Below are 19,298 nucleotides of genomic sequence, written 5' to 3'. Positions count from 1 at the left end.
GCCCAATGAACAAGGCTTTCCCCCAAGACACACAACACAGGAGAAGCCAAATAAAGTAATGATAAATATATAGATAGATGAATGAATAAAAAAACAAATGAATGAGTGAACAAACATATGGATGGATGGATGGATGGATGGATGGATGGATGGATGGATGGATGGATGGATGGATGGATAAATAAATAGAAGTTCTATAGTGTTTTAAGGGTTTCAAATCACCTTAAATGTAATTTTCATCCTCTGGTCTTCACAACATCCCTATGAAGTATATGTTATTATTATTCTCGTTTTGCAAATAAGGAAACTGAGACAAAGCATATGTTAAATAACTTGCTCAGGGTCACACAGCTAGTAGGTATCTGAGGAAGCATTTTAATTCAAGTCTTCCTGACTCCAAGTATAGAACTCTACTGACGTTGCCACTTAGCTGCCATAGAAATGCATAGAAAGTCAGTCATTTAGCAAACATTTATTAAGCACCTACTTTATGCAAGACACCATGTTGCAAGTTGAGGATACAAAGATGAAACTTTGTCTCTGCCCTCAAGGAGCTCACAATCCAATGAGGGAAAGAGACAATATGCAAACAATTACATACAAACAAGTTACATACAGGTAAATAAGAAAAAAAACAACAACAAGGAAAGGCACTAGAATAGAAATGGAAGAGAAAGTTATCCAGGAAACCACACTCCTCAAAGTAAACTGTTCTACTATCATGTCAAGATTTCACCTGACTTTTTTTTCTTTTTCCTGTTGATACACACAACCCAACAGTCACAGGAAAAAAATGAAGAGCAGCTTTCAGAACCCCAAAATAAAGATCTGAACTCCTCCCACTATGAGCTACATATTTGCATCTTCATACCAGGAAGAAGACTGATGTTCTCATTTTGTTTATGAGAAATAACAGCTACCTTCCAATTCCCATAGCTTAAATGCCTTGTCTCCCTAATTGTGTTAATATAAACTTTCTCTAAGATCCCTTCCAGAACTAAGATTCTATGATTCCTATGAGCCCTATGACAAAAAGTACTGAGTAAAAATCTCACCCCTCTGCTGGAGAGAAAATTCAAAACATGCATACTATTGATAGTGATTCACAGAATCACAAATGATAAAAATACCCAAGAAGAAATTGTCTTTCATCCAGGCTAGGGTTCTTCACCACTGTTTTGTTACAGACCCCTTTGGCAATCTAGTGAAACCTATGGGCACCTCAAAATAATGCTGACAAATACATAAAATAAAATGCATAGGATTGCAAAGGAAACTAATTACATTACATACAGTTATAAAATATTACACACACACCCCAAGTTCACAGACCCCAGATTAAGATATCTGGATCTAAACAAAGCCTCTAATTTTATAGACATAGAAACTAGAGGTCAGAGAAGTGAAAGACTCATTCTCATTGGATAGCTTTTGTAATCAGTCTGGATGTCTTCCCTTGTGTTGTGTATCCCTAGAGAACATCTCAGGCAGTGAGCTATGCTATAAGCTGCTAGGTCTTAAAATGCAATATATACCAAAGGGTTTCACTGTCATGACACAACACTATAAGGTCAATGACAACCACTTTCTTGCCAATACCTTCTCTTTCCATCCCTATTCTCTTAGACAAGTCTATTTGAGTGACCCTGACAATGTGAGGCAAAGAGATAAAATAGAAAAAGAACTGGAACTACAGCCCAAAGACCTGCATCCTAATTTTAGTTCAATTATTTGCTAATTGTGAAATCTTTCCAAAGTGTCACTTCACTTCCCTATACCTCAGTTCCTTACCTTAAAATGAGAATAATATTGCCTATACTATGTAGACATCTCACAAGGCTATTATAAAGCAAAACAAGAGAATTAATTTGAAAGTGCTTTGTAGACTGAAGCTACAATCCTATGAAAAATCACTAGTAAAGCTTACGGTTTTTTATCTCTTCATCATTAAAAAATGCATTACGTACCTTATCTCATAAGAAAAATGGCAGAACCAGGACTGGAATACAGATCTTTTGACTCCAGCTCTAACTCTCTTTTTATCATGCCAAGCTGTGTTTACATTAGCAAACATGGATTGTTGGGGGACTTGGGAAGACGGAAGGGAGGTTGAGTTTTCATTATGCATAGACCCCACTTTCAAGGGGGTGGATATGAGAATATATTGACAATAGAGGAAAGATATACACTGATCTGTAAGGGTTTGTTTAAATGACAGGAAAGCAAACTATTTACAAATTAAAAAACTAGATCAGAGGTCTGTAGATTTTTAGGAAGAGAAACCTTTTTGGCAGTATTCTAAGAATATAAATCCATCTTTAGCATTCAGCTTCTCCCTATCTGCTGGTTCCTTCCTACTGCCCTCAAGTATGTCCAAGCCTCATCCATTCCTAAAAAATCTTCACTAGACCCTATCATCTTCTCAAGACATCATCCTCCATCTCATCCTTTCTTAGTCAAACTCCTAGGGAAAAAAAAAAAACCTGCCTGTACTTATTACATCCAATTGCTCTCCCCTCACATGCTCAGCAGCCCTACGTATTCTAGATTCCAATTTCATTACTCAACTGAAACTGCTCTCCCCAAAGTTGCCAACAATGTCTTAATTGCCCATTTTGATAGCCTTTCTCAATCCTCAACCTTTTGAAGCTCCCGGCTTCATTTGACACTGCTAACTACACATTCCTTCTACACATTTTTCTCCATGTCTTTGCAACACTACTCTTTCTTGGTTTTCCTCTTACCTGTCTTATCACCCTTCAATTTTCTTTACTGGCTCATCATGCATATCATGCCCCCTCTCTGTGCATATACCCAAATGCTCATAAGATAGAAGGATGGATGGATAGTTAGATAAATACATATTTGATTGATAGATAGATAGATAGACAGATAAACACATATCCAGCTCCAATCTCCCTACTGAGCTTCAGTCCCACATCACCTATTGCCTACTGGACATTTCAAACTGGATGTCCTAGAAGTATCAAATTCAACATGTTCAAAATATATTATTATATTTAAATTATATTTGAATATATTATTATATTTATATATATTATCTTTTTACCCAAATCATGCTACTATCAAACTTGCCAATTTCTGTCTAAGGTGCTACTATTTTTAGAGCTTCTCAGGTTCATAACCTCAATTTAATCCTCTACTTCAGCTAGGTGGCATTGTAGATAGAATGCCAGGTCTGAAGTCAGGAAGATGCATCTTCCTGAGTTCAAATACAGACTCATACACTAGCTATGTGACCCTTGGTGAGTAACTTAACCCTGTTTGCTTCAGTTTCCTCATCTGTACCATGAGCTGGAGAAGAAAATGACAAACCACCCGGGTATTTCTGCCAAGAAAACCCCAAATGGGGTAACACAAAGTCCAATGTAACTGAAACAACTGAACAACAACACCCCTTAACTACTCATTCTCCCTCCCCCATATATCCATCAGTTGCCAAATGGTGCTGTTTTTAGAATCTCATCTCTTGTATCTTACCTTTTGTCTATACTCATTCAGCTACCATCTTAATTAGTTCAGGCTCTCATCATCTCCCACCTATTGTAAAAGCTTTTTAATTGGTTTCTTGACTTCATCTCTCTCCATTCCAAGCTATCAAAGTGCTTTTCCTTAAGCACAGATCTGATCAGGTCACTCCACTACACAATAAATTCTAGTGGCTCCCTATTGCTACCTATCCCTCTAGATAAAATATAAATCCCTTTGCTTGGCTTTTAAAGCCTTTTACAAACTGGCCCTAAACCAGCTTTTCAGCCTTATTATATATGACTCCCTTTCACACATTTTGTAATTCAATTCAGATGCAGCACTCAATCTATCTCTTCTTTCCATGGCCACTCCCCCATGGCTGGAATTTACTTCCTCCTCACCTCTGCCTCATAGCATCCTTCATTTCCTTTATCACACAAAACCTTTTCTGACGCCCACAAATGCTAATGTCCTCCTTCCCTGCTTTATATTTAAATACCTTGAATTTAATCTGTATTTATTGAGTTCATATTTATTTTATACACACACACACACACACACACACACACACACTTGTTTCCCCCAATGGCTCCTTAAGATTAGGAATTATTTCATTTTTTCTGTCTCTAGTACCTAGTATAATGCCTAGCTTATAGCAAGTGTTTAATAAATGTTTGATTTAAGAGCATATAGACTCTTTTTTCAATTGATGTAAGAAAAATTGATGCAATAAAAATTTGACACCAATCTCTACATATTTATATATTGTTTTATGTAATTTAAACTTGTCAATATAACATAATAAGAATAGGTATGAACCTAAGATGTCATTGGCATGGGGGACTCCCAACTCTGGAAACTCCCTCTACCAATGTAGGCTGACACCTTCTTGAGAACAGTGATTTGACTCGCCTACTGTAGTCAAACAGGACTTCTACATGTGTCAGAAGTAGTATTTGAATCGGGTCTTCCTGGATTTGAGGCCAGCTCTCTCCCACACTGCCCATCAGAGTAGAAAGACAAAATTATAATTATTTTTTGTCTCCATATTACATTTGTTATAATGTACATGTGTAACCAGGAAATAGAGGACTGGATGAGGAGTTCCTATAGTCTTCTCCCACTAGCTCACTGACACAATAAGTTGGTCAGATGAATTAGGTTGGAACAGGATGGAGATCTCACAACAGCAAACTCTGAAGAGTAAGGATTGCAGAATTGGAACAAGGCCAAGGAAGAGGAGCCCAATCTAATGGGAGCAGATGGGAAGAGAAAAAGATGAACATAAGAGCACCAAGGTTAGTAATCCATTATTTGTAGTATGCAGTAATCAGTGTGTTCATGAGTTGGGTCAACGCTCAGGTACACATTCATTCATTTTGGCTAAAAGAACTAAAGATATGCATTTAAAAGCTGCATGCAATTGAAGAGAGAATTGCTGACTCCTGGCCTTGGTACCTTCCCTTCTCATCTCATCAATTAATATTAGCAAGGTCCAAGAGTTCTTTCCCAGTAAATGTCACCATCAACCTCTATTCTGTCTTCTTCACGTAAAATAAAATGCTGAATACATTTTGAAAAATATGAGGAAGACATTAGACATGGTCTGCTTATCCTCACAGGACAAAACCAGAAGTAATTATTGGGGAACTAGGAGATTTAGTCTTGATGTAAGAAAAAAGTTTCTAACAATTAAATGGACTGCCTCAGGATATCATCCAGGGAGATTTTTAAGAAGTTAGAAAGTCACCTGACAAAACTTTTGTAGAGGGGATTTCTATTCAGGTATGAGTTCATAGGGGCAGCTAGGTACATGGTAGCTGAAGCACCCAATCTGAAGTCAGGAAGATTCATCTCTCTGAGTTCAAATTCATTGACCTCAGGGAAGTCACTTAACCCTGTTTACCTCAGTTTCCTCACCTGTGAAATGATCTAGAGAAGGAAATAGCAAACCAGTATTGCTGCCAGGAAAACTCAAAATGGTGTCATGGAGAGTTAGGCACAACTAAACTACATTCATGGGATTGTAAATTTAGAGCTAGGAATTACTTCAGAGACCATCTAGTACCACCCCCTCCTTTCACCAAGAAAGAAACAGACCAAAGGAGATTAACTGATTTGGCCCAAGATCAGACTATTCTTTTTCCAACCCTAAGGACTTGAAATTTTGTATTCTCATCTGACTAAACAAAACAAGGGTTAAGGAAGGTATTCTCACTGGTACATATAGTATATTACTCAATGTCAATTTGGAGAAATAATTTACCAAAGTTTCCATTCCAAGATTTATATCACCACCACCATCCATCAAGGTTTTGTGAATCAATGTTCTTGTAAAAACATATTTTCTTAAAGTGGGACATTCTGACAGGAAATGAAATGAGCATCACATGAAAAGCACCCACGGGGGCGACTAGGTGGCGCAGTGAATAGAGTACCAGCCCTGGAGTCAGGAGGACCTGAGTTCAAATCCAACCTCAGACACTTAACACTTACTAGCCATGTGACCTTGGGCAAGTCACTTAACCCTAACTGTCCCTCAAAAAAAGAAAAAGAAAAGCACCAACCAAAACAAACATTCAATCAACCAATTCGCTAATTCGGGCAATAGCAGTACCCAAGCGTCATTACCTGTTTGATGAACTCTGAAAAGTTGAGGATGGGACCATTGTGCAAAACTGGATAGTAAAAGACATATGCCAATAGCCAGAAGAAGGAGTAAGTGGAACCCTTGAGGGGCTGTCCTTGCCAGCAGAACTCAAGGCTGAAGCTGGTGTAGTAGAGGCATCGAACAGTCAGGGTGAATTGCAGTAAGTAATATTCATTCTCCGTTTTATACCATCCTCTCTGTAAGAGGCAAGCAAGAAAGAGGTTGGAAACTGTTATCAGCAAGAAAAGGTACTAACGGCAATAGCAACAACAATAATCAGAAAAATAACATTTAAAGAGTACTCTATGGATACAAAGCATCTGTAATGCAAATGTAAATTTGGAAGATCTTCCCTGCCCCTAGGCTAAAGTGCACCTGAAGCCTGGGGAGGGAGGCTTGTTTTTCAGTAGATACTTTTTGATTGGCCAGTGGGTCTATAAGGTTGTTACATTCTCTGAGCCAGGAGAAGGCTATATAAGCCCTGATGTGTAGCTTCGTTTTGGGACTCACTTTGAGAAGTGTTCTGTGATTTGATCTGAATTCTGGGAAGCCGTTGTTGAGAGTCCCCCGGCTTTGAAAAACCCAGATGTGGAAACCCAGATGTTGACTGGGTATGGATGTAATGGTTGGACAGTTTGGAAAGCTGTCTACTTGATCTGTTAATGTCTTGATAATTCTGTCTGTATATTTTGAAGTTTGGGGTGCTGACCTTTTTCCCCTGAACAAGGTAAACGATATATGTCTGACTGATTAAAGTAAGCTTGTTAACCCATTTTGAGTTGCTTTCCTTTAACAAAGCAGATCCAAGAACCTGTGGTGGCGGCAAACCCTGAGGACGCTTGGGGTGCTTGCTGCTACAGCATCTCACATACAGTATCTCCTCTGATTATACCAACAACACTGTCAGGGCAGGAGTGGGTGCAAATGTTCATCTAACAAGAACATTGTATTTTATTACCATCACAAGCTTCATTGGATATGTCCATTTGGGGAACAGCAAAATATAATCATATGAAGAAAACCCTTGGTTAAAGTATGTATGGTGTGGAATCAAGATGGTGGAGTAGAAACAGGACCTCTGTGCAGCTCCCGCTCTCACCACCTCCAATTCATGTAAAAGGGGACTCTAAACAAACTTTGGAGCTACAGAACCCACAAAATCACAGAGAAGCTAACCTCCCACTGAGGACAGCCTGGTAGGCCAGCAGGAATCGACCAGCGCAGTACTCTGGGAGCCGAGCCCAGCCCCAGGCTGAGGTTTTAGCCCCAGGGCAGACCTGACCAACCAATGGCTGGAGGGACTCCAGATCACCAGCAGCTGTGGCAATCTAGAATTATCAACACATAGATGCTAAGGACAAGGTGAAAAGTCAGTGCAGTGTGGACTTTGGGACCCAGTAGTTAGCGTAGGCTTCTTGCCCCGGGCAAGAAGCCGCTGAGGGCTGCGCAGCCACCCCCAAAGTGGCAGCTTCAGCTCCTAGCCTACAGTGTAGGGGGACTAAGTGACCAGTCTGAGGGGTAATCACTCTTGCTTTAACCTGCTTGGACCTGGATTGCAGTCTAGGGTGGAGGTCCTGGGGTGTGCAACCAGCTTGCCAGAGCATGTGGAGGCTTCAGAGAGGGCACCCAACTAATACCTCTAGCAGCTTAGAAAACCCCAGCATTTGGAACAAAGCTCCCCTGTCTAGTGGCAGAGTCCTACTGTGGCAAAAAGCCCAAAAGTCAAGTAATTGAGTGGCAAAATGACCAAGCAAAGGAAGCAAACCAAGCAAAGCAATCCAACATTAGACTCCTATTTTAGAGACAAAAAGGATCAAAGCATGGAACAGGAGGAAGACAGCGAAGTCAGAACTCCTGCACCAAAAGCTTCCAATAAAAATGCGAGCTGGTTACAGACCATAGAGGACCTTAAGAAGCAGATAAGAGAAGTGGAGGAAAAATTGGGAAGAGAAATGAGAACGATGCAAGAAAATTATGAAATGAGAGTCAACAGCCTGACTAAGGAAAATAACACCTTAACAAACAGAGTGACTCAAATGGCAAAAAAAAAGGCTCAAAAAGGCAATGAGGAGAAGAATGCCTTAAAAAGACAAATTTGTCAGATGGAAAAAAGAATCTCAAAAGCTCACTGAGGAGAATCATTCCTTCAGAATTAGACTGGAGCAAAGGGAAGCTAATGACTTTATAGGAAATCAAGATGCTGTTAAACAGATCCAAACAAATGAAAGAATAGAAGGCAATGTGAAATATCTCATGGGAAAAACCACTGACCTGGAAAATAGATCCAGGAGAGATAATTTAAAAATTATTGGACTACCTGAAAGCCACGATCAAAGAAAGAACCTAGAAATCATCCTTCAAGAAATTCTCAAGGAAAATTGCCCTGATGTTTTAGAACCAGAGGGCAAAATAGAGCTTGAAAGAATCCACCTATCACCTCCTGAAAAAGATCCCAAAAAGAAAACTCCTAGGAATATTATAACCAGGTTCCAAAATTCCCAGATCAAGGAGAGAATATTACAAGCAGCCAGGAAGAAACAATTTGAATATTGTGGAAACACAATCAGGATAACTCAGGATCTGGCAGTTTCTGCACTTAGGGATCGAAGGGCTTGGAAAATGATATCCCAGAGAGCAAAGGAGCTGGGATTAAAACCAAGAATCATGTTTCAGGGGAAAATATGGTCATTCAGTGGAATAGATGATTTTCAAGCATTCTTGATGGAAAAAACAGAGTTGAATAGAAAATCTGACATTCAGATACAAGAAGCAAGAGAAGCATGAGAAGGTAAACAGGGAAAAGAAATCATAAAGAACTTACCAAAGTTGAACTATCAACATTTCTACATGGAAAAACAATAATTGTAACTGATAAAACTTTTCTCAGTATGAAAATAGTTGAAGGGAATAGAAATATCTATATCAGAGGGTATACAGGCATATGAATACATATGTGAATATGTGTATATATGTTTACAGGTATACATAGATAGAGGGCACAGGACCAATTTCATAGGAAGGGATGATACTTAAAAGATGAAATTAAGAGGAGAGAAAGGAATATAATGAGAGGAGATGGGGAGAGACAGAATGGGGTAAACTATCTCATATAGAAGGGGCAAGGGAAAATGGCTACAATGGAGGGAAAGAATAGGAAGGCAAAAGGGAAGGAGTCAACCTTATTCTCACTGAATTTGGCTCGGGGAGGGAATAATATACATACTAAATAGGGTATCTCACCCTACAAGAGAGTAGGGGGAAAGGGGATGGGGGGGGGGTTGATGGAAGGGAGGATAGACTAAGGGGGAGGGAAGTTGGAAGCACCCACTTTTAAAAAGGGATGGGATCAAAGTAGAGAATAGAACAAGTGGGAGGTGGGATAGAAGGGAGTGGAAATATAGTCAGTCTTTTATAACATATCCACTATGGTAATGTTTTGCATTAGTTACACATGTACAATCTATACTGAATTGCTTATCTTCCCAGTAAGGGTAGGTGACAAGAGAGGAAGGGAATGAATCTGGAATTCAAAGTTTTAAAATCAAATGTTTAAATGTGTATATGTGTATATATATACATATACATTTAAACATTTGATTTTAAAACTTTAAAAAATATATATATATACAATTATTAATACTATTTTACATGTAATTGGGAAATAAGTTATATAGGCACTGGGGCATAGAGATCCACCATGCCCTATTGGAAAAGTCAAAGGGGGTATAGGAGAAGATATGGGAGAGAGCAGATTGGAGGAGGGGATATCCTGTGGGACCGCTATTTTGGGGCAGTGGGTAGGATGAAAACAGGGAGATAACTTGTAACTCAAAATCTGGCGGAAATGAATGATGTAAATCAGAAGTTAATAAAGCATTTGAAAAATGAAAAAATAAGATAAAAGTAAAATAAAAAATAAAGCATGTATGGTTATGATCAAGGATAAATTCAGTGTCCTTAATATCTAAAAGTAGGCATTGTCATGGAAAAATTCAATTCTAAACTAAACCATCATACTCATTCAATTCAATTTCATAATTTCATTTATTAATCACCTACTATAAGTAAGCCACTATGCTAGTCACTGGGGATACAAAGGCAAAAAATTTTTAAAAGTCTCTGCCCTGAAAGCTCTTACATTGTACAAGGGGACACACCTTTTATACAGAAGAATAAATAATAAATGTATATATGAAGTAACTTCAAGAGAACATTAAAACCTGAAAGAATTAGGAAAGGTCTTATGTAAGAAGTAATTCCTGAGTAGTATCTCAAAGGAGGCTAGGGAGTCCAAGAGGTAGAGGTGAAAAGAGCAAATTTCAGACATGGGGCACCATTATGAAAAGGTGAGGGGTAGAATATGTGTACAGGGATCAGCTAATAGGCCACACTAATTGGAATGGAGAGAACAGTAAAGGAAGTGGTATAAGTCTAAGTAAAAGGGAATGAAATAATACTAGAAAAGTAAGCAGGAGTCATACTGTAAATGGCAGACTGAAGAGTTTGAATTTTATCCTAAAGACAATAATGAACCAATGAAGTTTTTTTTTTACTAAGGGGAAACATGATAACATCTCTGAAGAAAATCAATTTCCTAATTATGTGATTAAGAACTGGAAAGGGCAGGAACCTGCAACTAAGAAAACCAATTAGAAGACTAATGCAATAGTCTTGGCAAGAGGTAATAAGGGTCTGAGCTAAGATTATATGAGTGGAGAAAAGAGGAAGGAGATATGGTATAGAAGTAGAATTGACAAGCCTCAGAAATTGACTGGATATGGGGACTTCAGGGACAAAGAAAAGTCAACAATAACTCCAACATGGTGAACCTGGGTGACCAGAAGGAACGTGTACCCTTGTTAGAAATGGGGAAGTAGGAAGAAGGGAAGGTTTGGAGCAATGCCTGTCCCCCAAATATATATCAAGAATCATAGAATCTGGGGCGGCTAGGTGGCACAGTGAATAGAGCACCAGCCCTGGAGTCAGGAGGACCTGAGTTCAAATCCGACCTCAAACACTTGACACAAAAACTAGCTGTGTGACTTTGGGCAAGTCACTTAACCCCAATCGCCCTCCAAAAAAATAAAAAACAGAAAAAAAAAGCTTAAAGAAAAAAAATCACAGAATCACAAACTCCAAAGTTTGAAAACGAACTCAGGAACCATTTATTCCAAGTTATACACAAAGTAGGAATACCATCTAGAACTTCTTTGACATCTGGTAATCTACAGACTGCTTCAAGACCTCCAGTGACGGACACTATTTGACCTCCCGGGGAGCCCATTTTACTTCTAGACAAAGTGAACTGTTAGGAAATTATTTCTTCTATTGAGTCAAAATCAGACACATATTAAGTTCCCAAGCATCTCTCTGAGACTGTAAGTTACTGGTGAATTGTTGATATGCAGGGGTAGAGGGTCTTTCTTCATCTTGATATCCCTACTAGAAGAAATCACTTTTATTTTCCTCAAATAAAATGAGGGGGAGGAGTCAAAGACCTCTAAAGGTCTCCTCCAGCTCTAAGTCTATGGTCCTATGGACCGAAAGACTCCTTCAAATCATGAATAATAATATAAATGAGAACAACTCTGAGATAGTATCTCATACTCTTCAGTGACAAAAATGATAAAAGATGGAAAAATTAGTTTCTGGAGGAGCTATGGACAGACAGGAATACAAAAATGCTTGGTGGAGCTTTGACTTAGTCTAACTGTTCTGCAAAACAATGTAATATGTGAGAAAAGTCATGAAAACTGTTCCTACTCCTTGATTTGGAATACAACTATTGGGGGACCCAAGGAGGTCAGAAAGACCCACAACCAAACTATTCATAGCAGATTTTTTGCTCTTTGTTTCCAGACAAAAAACTGGAAACAAAGTAGATATCTATTGATTAGGAATGGCTGAACAAATGCAACATATGAATTTGATGGAATTCTGATGCACCACAAAAAAAGGACAGATATGAAAAATTAGGAGTAACCCAGGGGGAGGCAATACAGAACAACATGAACAGAGCCAAGAGAATAATATATGTAATGAGTACAATAATGTAAAAGAAGAAAACATTATAAGGCTGGCAAACTGATTAACTGCAATAATCAATCTCAGAGAAGTGATAATAAGACAAATGTCCTTCCTTTCAGCACAGAAGTGAGGGCCTAAGTGTGGACCGTGCTGTCAGTAAAAGTAGCCCCATCTCTTAGTTTTTCTTGAATGTTTTTCATTGTTACAAGAGAGGTTCTAACTGGGGGGGCGGGGAGTGATTTAAGAAGACATGACTGTGGTATTAAAATAAAAATAAATTTTTTAATGTTTAGGTCAAATTGGAGGTCATATTCTATAATGCAAAGAAAAAGGGAAGGAAGAAGAGAAGAAGAAGAAACAAGTCTGAAGGGTCCAGGATTGAAACATTTACTCAAGCCACCAGGCTTTGTATACCACATCAATAACTATAAGCTTGATGGCTGAAATCTAGAATGGCATAGCAGGCTAAGCAGATGACCAGGTGCCAGTCAGAGGTATCAGAGAGTTAATAGATAATTCATCCAAGAGAGTTTCACTTATCAGCACAATAAACTCAATTATCCACAGCATACTTTTAGGCTCAAGGGGGTTTCCCCAGCCTCCCAGCTTATTTCTAGGCCACCATCATCCAATACTGTCAGTTGAGGTGTGCTCACAAAATGCAAACTCGTTTTAAAAGCTGGCCTGAGAAAAATATAATTGTAAAGGGGAGCATTTTGTAAAGGAAAATTATCTAATATATTCAAAATCAATAATTTTTAAATTATACACACCCACAACACTGATCCCCCTTCCATTAGCAAGGATAATGGGCTCCTTTCTGGGTTCCCAAGAAGGAAGGTTTCATGCGATGTTTACTCCTTTACCACTGAATAATATTTTAACTACAGGACAAATGGGTTTAACTTACCTGGTAAATAGGTTTAGGGGGTCTATCAGAAATCCTCCCTAGATTAAGAGTACCTCCTGGATACTCATTAACTCTTTCAGTACCTACCTCACAGGGTTGGTGTGGGATTCAGAAAAGACGAACATGTGTAAACTGATTTGCAAACCATAAAGTGCCATATAACTGCTTGTTATTATCACAGAGAAAGCTACATGGTAGAGTGAATAAAGTGCTGAGCTTGGGGTCAGGACGATGTGAGTTCAAATCCTGCCTCAGATACTTAACCAGCTCTATGACCTTCACTTAATCTCTCCCTGCTTCCATGTCTTCAGCTATAGAAAGGGAATAACAATAGCACGTACTTCCCAGGGCTGTTGTATGGATTCAGCAAGATGACATTTATAAAACTCTTAGCACAGTGCCTGGTATATAGTAGGTGCTTAATAAATGTTTGTTCCCTTCTCTTTTAAACTCACCTATTAATGCAAAAAATAATATCAGATATCTTAACAGTCATGGTACATACTGCCTATGGGAACTTGGGCAAACCACCTAACTTGTCTGGGCCATGCAAAAAAAAAAAAGAGTTTACAGTCTAGATCACCACTAACATCCCTGCCAGCTCTGAATCCTAAGATACATCAAATTAAACTGTGCACAAGGCATGGGAGTCAGTTCTACCTTTCCTCTCCCTAGCCCCTTGAATTCCTCTACTTCCAGGGCCAATCCAAGTCCAACCAGCACTTGAAAGAAGACATTCAGGGCTAGACTCAGGCAAGCTTCCAAGACTGGAACATAATCAATAACAAAAGAGGCTTTTAGCAGAGGTAAGAAAAGTTGGGAAAGTGTTACTTCCAATTCAGAATGCACTTAGTATAAATGGGCACCAGAGGGAGCTCCTGTAAGGCTAATGGAGAGCATGTCAAGCTTCGGGATCCATGCCCCAACAGCCCTCTAGACTGGTACCTCCCACAAAAGAAGGCTGTATTTACATTGACCTAAAGGTTCAAAATTCCCATACATTGACATAGGGAACATTAGGCATCCTAGGCCAACAACCTAACATTAAATCAACCTCCTACAGGTCTTACATACACAGGTTTAATTTGTCAATGAGCCCTTGCCTTGTTTCCTTGTGGTCAAGAATTTTCTTTGTATACCACATCAATAACTACCCTCCCTGTTTTGTTTTCTTATGCCTGAGTTCCTGCTTTGGTTCCTTGACTGTACTCAGTCACATAAAGGACTTAAGTCATGTCTCTGTGGCTGAGTCCCTGCTATAAGATCTCCCTGAAGCTAACCCACTGTCAAATTATGTAGCTCCATCCACTGACTCCTGGAAGTCCTCCTGACATGGGGGCTGGTGAAGCATGCTGAGACTTCAGTTGATTGCCTGCTTTCAAACCTAAAAGTCAAGTGCCTACTTACCTGGCCTGCTTGCATCCTTGTCTCATGTAAAACCGCCCAGATATGCCTGCCCCATCTTCACAAGCTGCTTACTTCTCTGGATCCCAGTCACCCTTCATCTATCACATTCCATGTTTATGGAATCCTCATTCTGCCCCACTGCTTTGGACTTGAGGACAGGCGTAAACAGACCTCTTCCTTAGAGACTTATCACCTTTTAATCCAAGCAGTCACAAAAAACTAAGTCAGGCAGAGTCTCCTCTTTGCAGACCTCTAATAAAGTCCTCATTGAAGCTAACCACAGTACAGTTTATCAGTAGAGTGTATTAATTGGCTTGGTATATACATACACTTAGCAGGCTGACAATTCACCTATAAGAGAGAAATATGGTCCAATATCACTCACTAAAAATTAATGAAGGGGAGGGGGGTCATTGTCTGTATTAGTGAAAAGTCTGAACTGAAGAAGAGAATAAGAATCAGAGCTTTAAGGAACTGTGACATCTTATTTTACAAATGAGTCTAAAGGGGTCTAGAGATTTATCCAAGTATCTTAGTACCTTAGATTTTAAGCTAAAATGGAGTTCAAAGGTCACCTAGTCCAACCCTCTCCTTTTACCAGTGAGGAAAGGAAGGCCAGGAGAAGTTAAAGGTATTGAGTCCAAAGTCAATGATAGCAAGTGACAGAGCCAGAGTTTAAATCCAGATTCTCAGACACCAAGAACAGCATTCTTTCCACTGTGTGACTCTTTGGAACAAATTATTTTTTTGAGGCCTAGAACTTGGTCCAGGATCATAGATGCAGGTGGTAGTACAGTGGATCGATCAAAGGACCTGGAGTTAGGAAGACCTGAGTTCAAATTCTGCCTCAGATACTTACTAGTTGTGTGACCTTGGGCAAAATCATTTAACCTCTATTTACCTCCGTTTCTTCATCTGTAAAATGGGAAGAGAATAAGCATTTATATAATGCAAGGCACTATACTAAACATTTGTATAAATCCTAAATGTGAGAATTCTTTTTAAAAAACAAGATTATTAATCAAAGACATAAAGGTTGAAGATAGATTAAAAGAATCTTTAATTTCTTGAGACTTGCATGTAAAAGGATTCCCTCCATGCCTTTGTATACACTATTAACTCATTTAATCTTTACAACAGGCCTGCAAGGTAGGTGTTGTCATTATTCCAATTTTACAGTTGAGGAAACTAAAGCAAAGAGAAGTTAAGTGACTTGCCAGGGTCACAGCGTGCGTTAGTGTCTAAGACCACATCTGAACTTAGGTCTTCTTCACTCCAAGCCCAGCACTCTATTCACTGTACCACCTCGCTGCCTAGGCAGACAAAAGGCTAAAAATAACACCTACCTCCCAGGGCTGTTGTGAGGATAAAATGAAATGTCTGTAAAGGACTTTGTAAAAGCTTAAAATGTTCTATTAGTGCTATTGTCATTGTTGGTGTTGGTGTTGTTGTCATGGTTAATCAGTGGAAGAGCCAGGATTTAAATTATCATCTTCTGACTCCAAATTCAGCGTTCGATGTTCAGTGTTGTTGTTTAAAACATTCAAGTCGATACGATACATTAAAGTACAAGTTATATAATGTGACAAGGTAATGAAAATTTGCAATCCTTGAGATACCAAAAGAAATTCTGAATGTGAAAATCCTTTCAAAACACAACAATAGGGGGCAGCTAGTGGCACAGTGAATAGAGTGCCAGCCCTAGAGTCAAGAGGACCCGAGTTCAAAACTGGCCTCAGATACTAAGCATGTGACCTTGGGCAAGTCACTTAACCCCAATTGCCCTGCCTTTCCCCCTCCAAAAACAAACCAAAAAATAAATTAAAAAAAAATGAAACAGTGCTTTCCCTCAAGGAACTTGTAATCTAATGGAGAAACAATATGTATGTTTAATTAGATACAATATAATGAATACAAAACTTTAAAAAATACAAGAATATTAACTGGAAACATAGAGGTTGAAGATATATCAAAAGAATCTTTAACTTCTTGTGTCTTCTGTATAAAAGGATTCCCTCCATGCCTTTGTACATTCCTTTACACTAGATTTCTCCTCAAAAATACTCTGAAAGTTAAGAAAAGAAGTTGTTTTGAATTTTTTAATCAAGAATGACAATATCTATAGAATCTTATTTTTCACAGTTTCTGAGTTAGGTATATCTGATTCATAAAGTTTTCCTTAATTTGTTCTAATTGTTAAATTCAAATCCAAGGCACAAAAGGGAGAAATCAAGAGAGGAGACCAGTCTGTGAAAGTCATGGTAGTATATTACCTTTACATCTTCCAAAGCTTGAACCTGAAGTGTGGAAAGTAGCAACAAGGAACACAGCCATGACAAGAGAGTGGACTGAAACTGGGCCACGGAGAAGGAAATGATGGTGTGGAGGAAAATCATTGCCAGGCCATGAGCTCCCAGCAGGTACCAGCAGGCCCCCATTCCATAGATCATGAGAAACCAGTGCCTGTGCTGAAAAGTGGGAACAAGGAGGAGATAGAGAGAAAGAAAAGAAAGTATACAATAAAAGAGTAGGAGAAAGAGAAGGAGCAAGATGGAAAGGCAGACAGATGAAAAGAAAAAGGAGAAAGAAAAAGGAGTGAAAGGAAAAGTGGTAAAAGAAGGGAAGGATGAAAGAAATACAAAAATGATAAGATTTGAAAGATAAAGAGAAAAGGAGGGAGAAACAGAGAGAGAGAAAAGAGAGGAGAAAGAGGGAGGAAGAGGGGGAATGAGAGAGTCAGAGAGGGGGGAGAGAGAGAGAGAGAAAGAGAGAGAGAGAGAGATGGACATTAGTCACGTCTGCTAATACATATAACAGAAGTAAAATATATTTTATGACATGAACCAAATCTAGCACATGATAATCTGTGAATCAAGCTGTAACCTATACAAGAGATAAATTCATAGGGCCTGCCCACATTAATACAGGAATAGGGCACTAGTTTTCAAAAGACATTGGGTTCTTCAAAAGGAAGCTACATCTAAAAGCATATGGCCTCTGGCCTCTCCCTCCCCCTCCAGATTCCTTAAGAGCTACCGAGGACACTTAATTATCGCTGTCTAATAACTACAGGGCAGCTAGGTGCTGGACCTGGAATTAGGAGGACCTGAATTCAAATCCAGCCTCAGATACTTACTAGTTATGTGACCCTGGGAAAGTCACTTAACCCTGTTTGCCTCAGTTGCCTCAGCTGTAAAATGAACTGGAGAAGGAAATGGCAAACCACTCCAGTATCTTTGCCAAGAAAACCCCCAATGGGATCACAAAGAGTTGGACATGAATGAATGACAACAAATACTTACAGAGTGTCTTCTATACAATTCTGGGGCCTGCCTCATTTATTATTTTTTTTTTCTAGCAAAACAGGGATATAGATCCTCCATTGAAAGGTTTATAATTTAATAACATAAGCAAAGGAAAAATACTTCAGCAGTCAATCAAAAAACATTTAAACATCTACCTTTGTGCCAGGTACTGTGGTAAACATTGTACTAAACTAGACTTCTTCCATGAATCTCTGGTTTCACACTGTGTCCCTCTTAGCAGATGAGCACTTTTCATTTTTGTGTCATGCTGTTGACTGACCCAGCCTGCCTTTCATCTCCCTTTTGTGTGCTGTCCTCCTTGAGGGCAGGGCCTGTCTTTCTCTTTTTGTATCTGTATCCCCAGTGCTTGGTTAGGTAACCGGCACATGGCAGATGCCTAATAAATATGTATTGACTATTGATTCATTTTGAGTCTAGAGTCCACTAAAAACCCTAGAGCTCTTATTCACACAAACTAGCTGTGCCCCCTCCACTTTGTACCCATGAAGCTAGTTACTTCATTGGTGTGGGGAACTCCCAGCTAGAAAATTCACTCTACCAGTGGAGATCAGTGACTAGCCTGTCTGTAACTAGCAGCATAAAGAACTTGTATAAGGCCACACACCCAGGATGTCTTAGCTATGGGCTTCAACTCAGGCCTTCCTGATTCTAGTGGCTGGCTAGCTATCCAATCCACACGCCTCGTGTGTGTGTGTGTGTGTGTGTGTGTGTGTGTGTGTGTGAGACACACTGTCCCAAAAGTCTTACTACAGTTTTAAGCTGTTAAAGTTTACGTTTGGGGGCAGCTAGGTAGTACAACAAATAGAGCGCCGGCCCTGGAGTCAGGAGGACCCAAGTTCAAATCTGGCCTCAGATTTTGGCCTCACTTACTAGCCGTGTGACCTTGGGCAAGTCACTTAACCCCAATGCCCTACTTTCCCCCCTCCAAAAAAAAAACACAAAAAAAATTTAAGTTTGTGTGTGTGTATAAAGATATAGATAGACAAATCTATAGATATCAATAGCCCTATCTCTAAATATATATAATATATAAATATATATAAACACAATATACAAATATACATACACATACCTATATATATATATACACATATACACACACACATATATATACCTATGTGTCACACACACATACACACACTGTCCCAAAAGTCTTCATACAGTTTTAAGCTATTAAAATTTGAGTGTGTGGAAAGATAGATAGATAGATAGATATATAGATAGACAAATCTATAAATAGCAATAGCTGTGTCTCTAAATATGCATATATATATGCCTATGTGTGCACATATAAGTATATATACATGATTCGCATTATAAGTGTACATGTGTAGGTATATAGAATTATTATAATTTTGACACTCACTCTATGCCTCATCATGATGGGAAGGTAAGCCTAAACTCTGAAAAACTATACCAGTGGGGCTCAATTTTTTGGCACGCTTTAGGTGAAATTGGAAAGACTTCAAGTATAGGCTCAGCAACA

The 19,298-nt window shown here is 39.0% G+C and overlaps 1 protein-coding gene across 1 annotated transcript in view; it reads right to left on the bottom strand.

Moving 5' to 3' along the window:
• Window positions 1-19,298, bottom strand: part of HHAT (hedgehog acyltransferase) — a 192,236-nt gene that overhangs the window by 20,410 nt on the left and 152,528 nt on the right. Inside the window, exons 5-6 of the mRNA XM_069074787.1 lie at window positions 16,760-16,954; window positions 6,124-6,339 (exon numbers count right to left, since the gene is read on the bottom strand). Coding sequence (XP_068930888.1) covers window positions 6,124-6,339; window positions 16,760-16,954 — 411 coding nt within the window. The remainder of the gene's footprint in view (window positions 1-6,123; window positions 6,340-16,759; window positions 16,955-19,298) is intronic.

This window comes from Petaurus breviceps, unplaced genomic scaffold, assembly GCF_028583685.1.
Source record: "Petaurus breviceps papuanus isolate PSGF00001 unplaced genomic scaffold, PetGlider_PUasm1.0 90895, whole genome shotgun sequence".
Lineage (NCBI taxonomy): Eukaryota > Metazoa > Chordata > Mammalia > Diprotodontia > Petauridae > Petaurus > Petaurus breviceps.
Note: the sequence above shows the minus strand (reverse complement) of the source record. Positions and strands in the feature narration are given on the sequence as shown.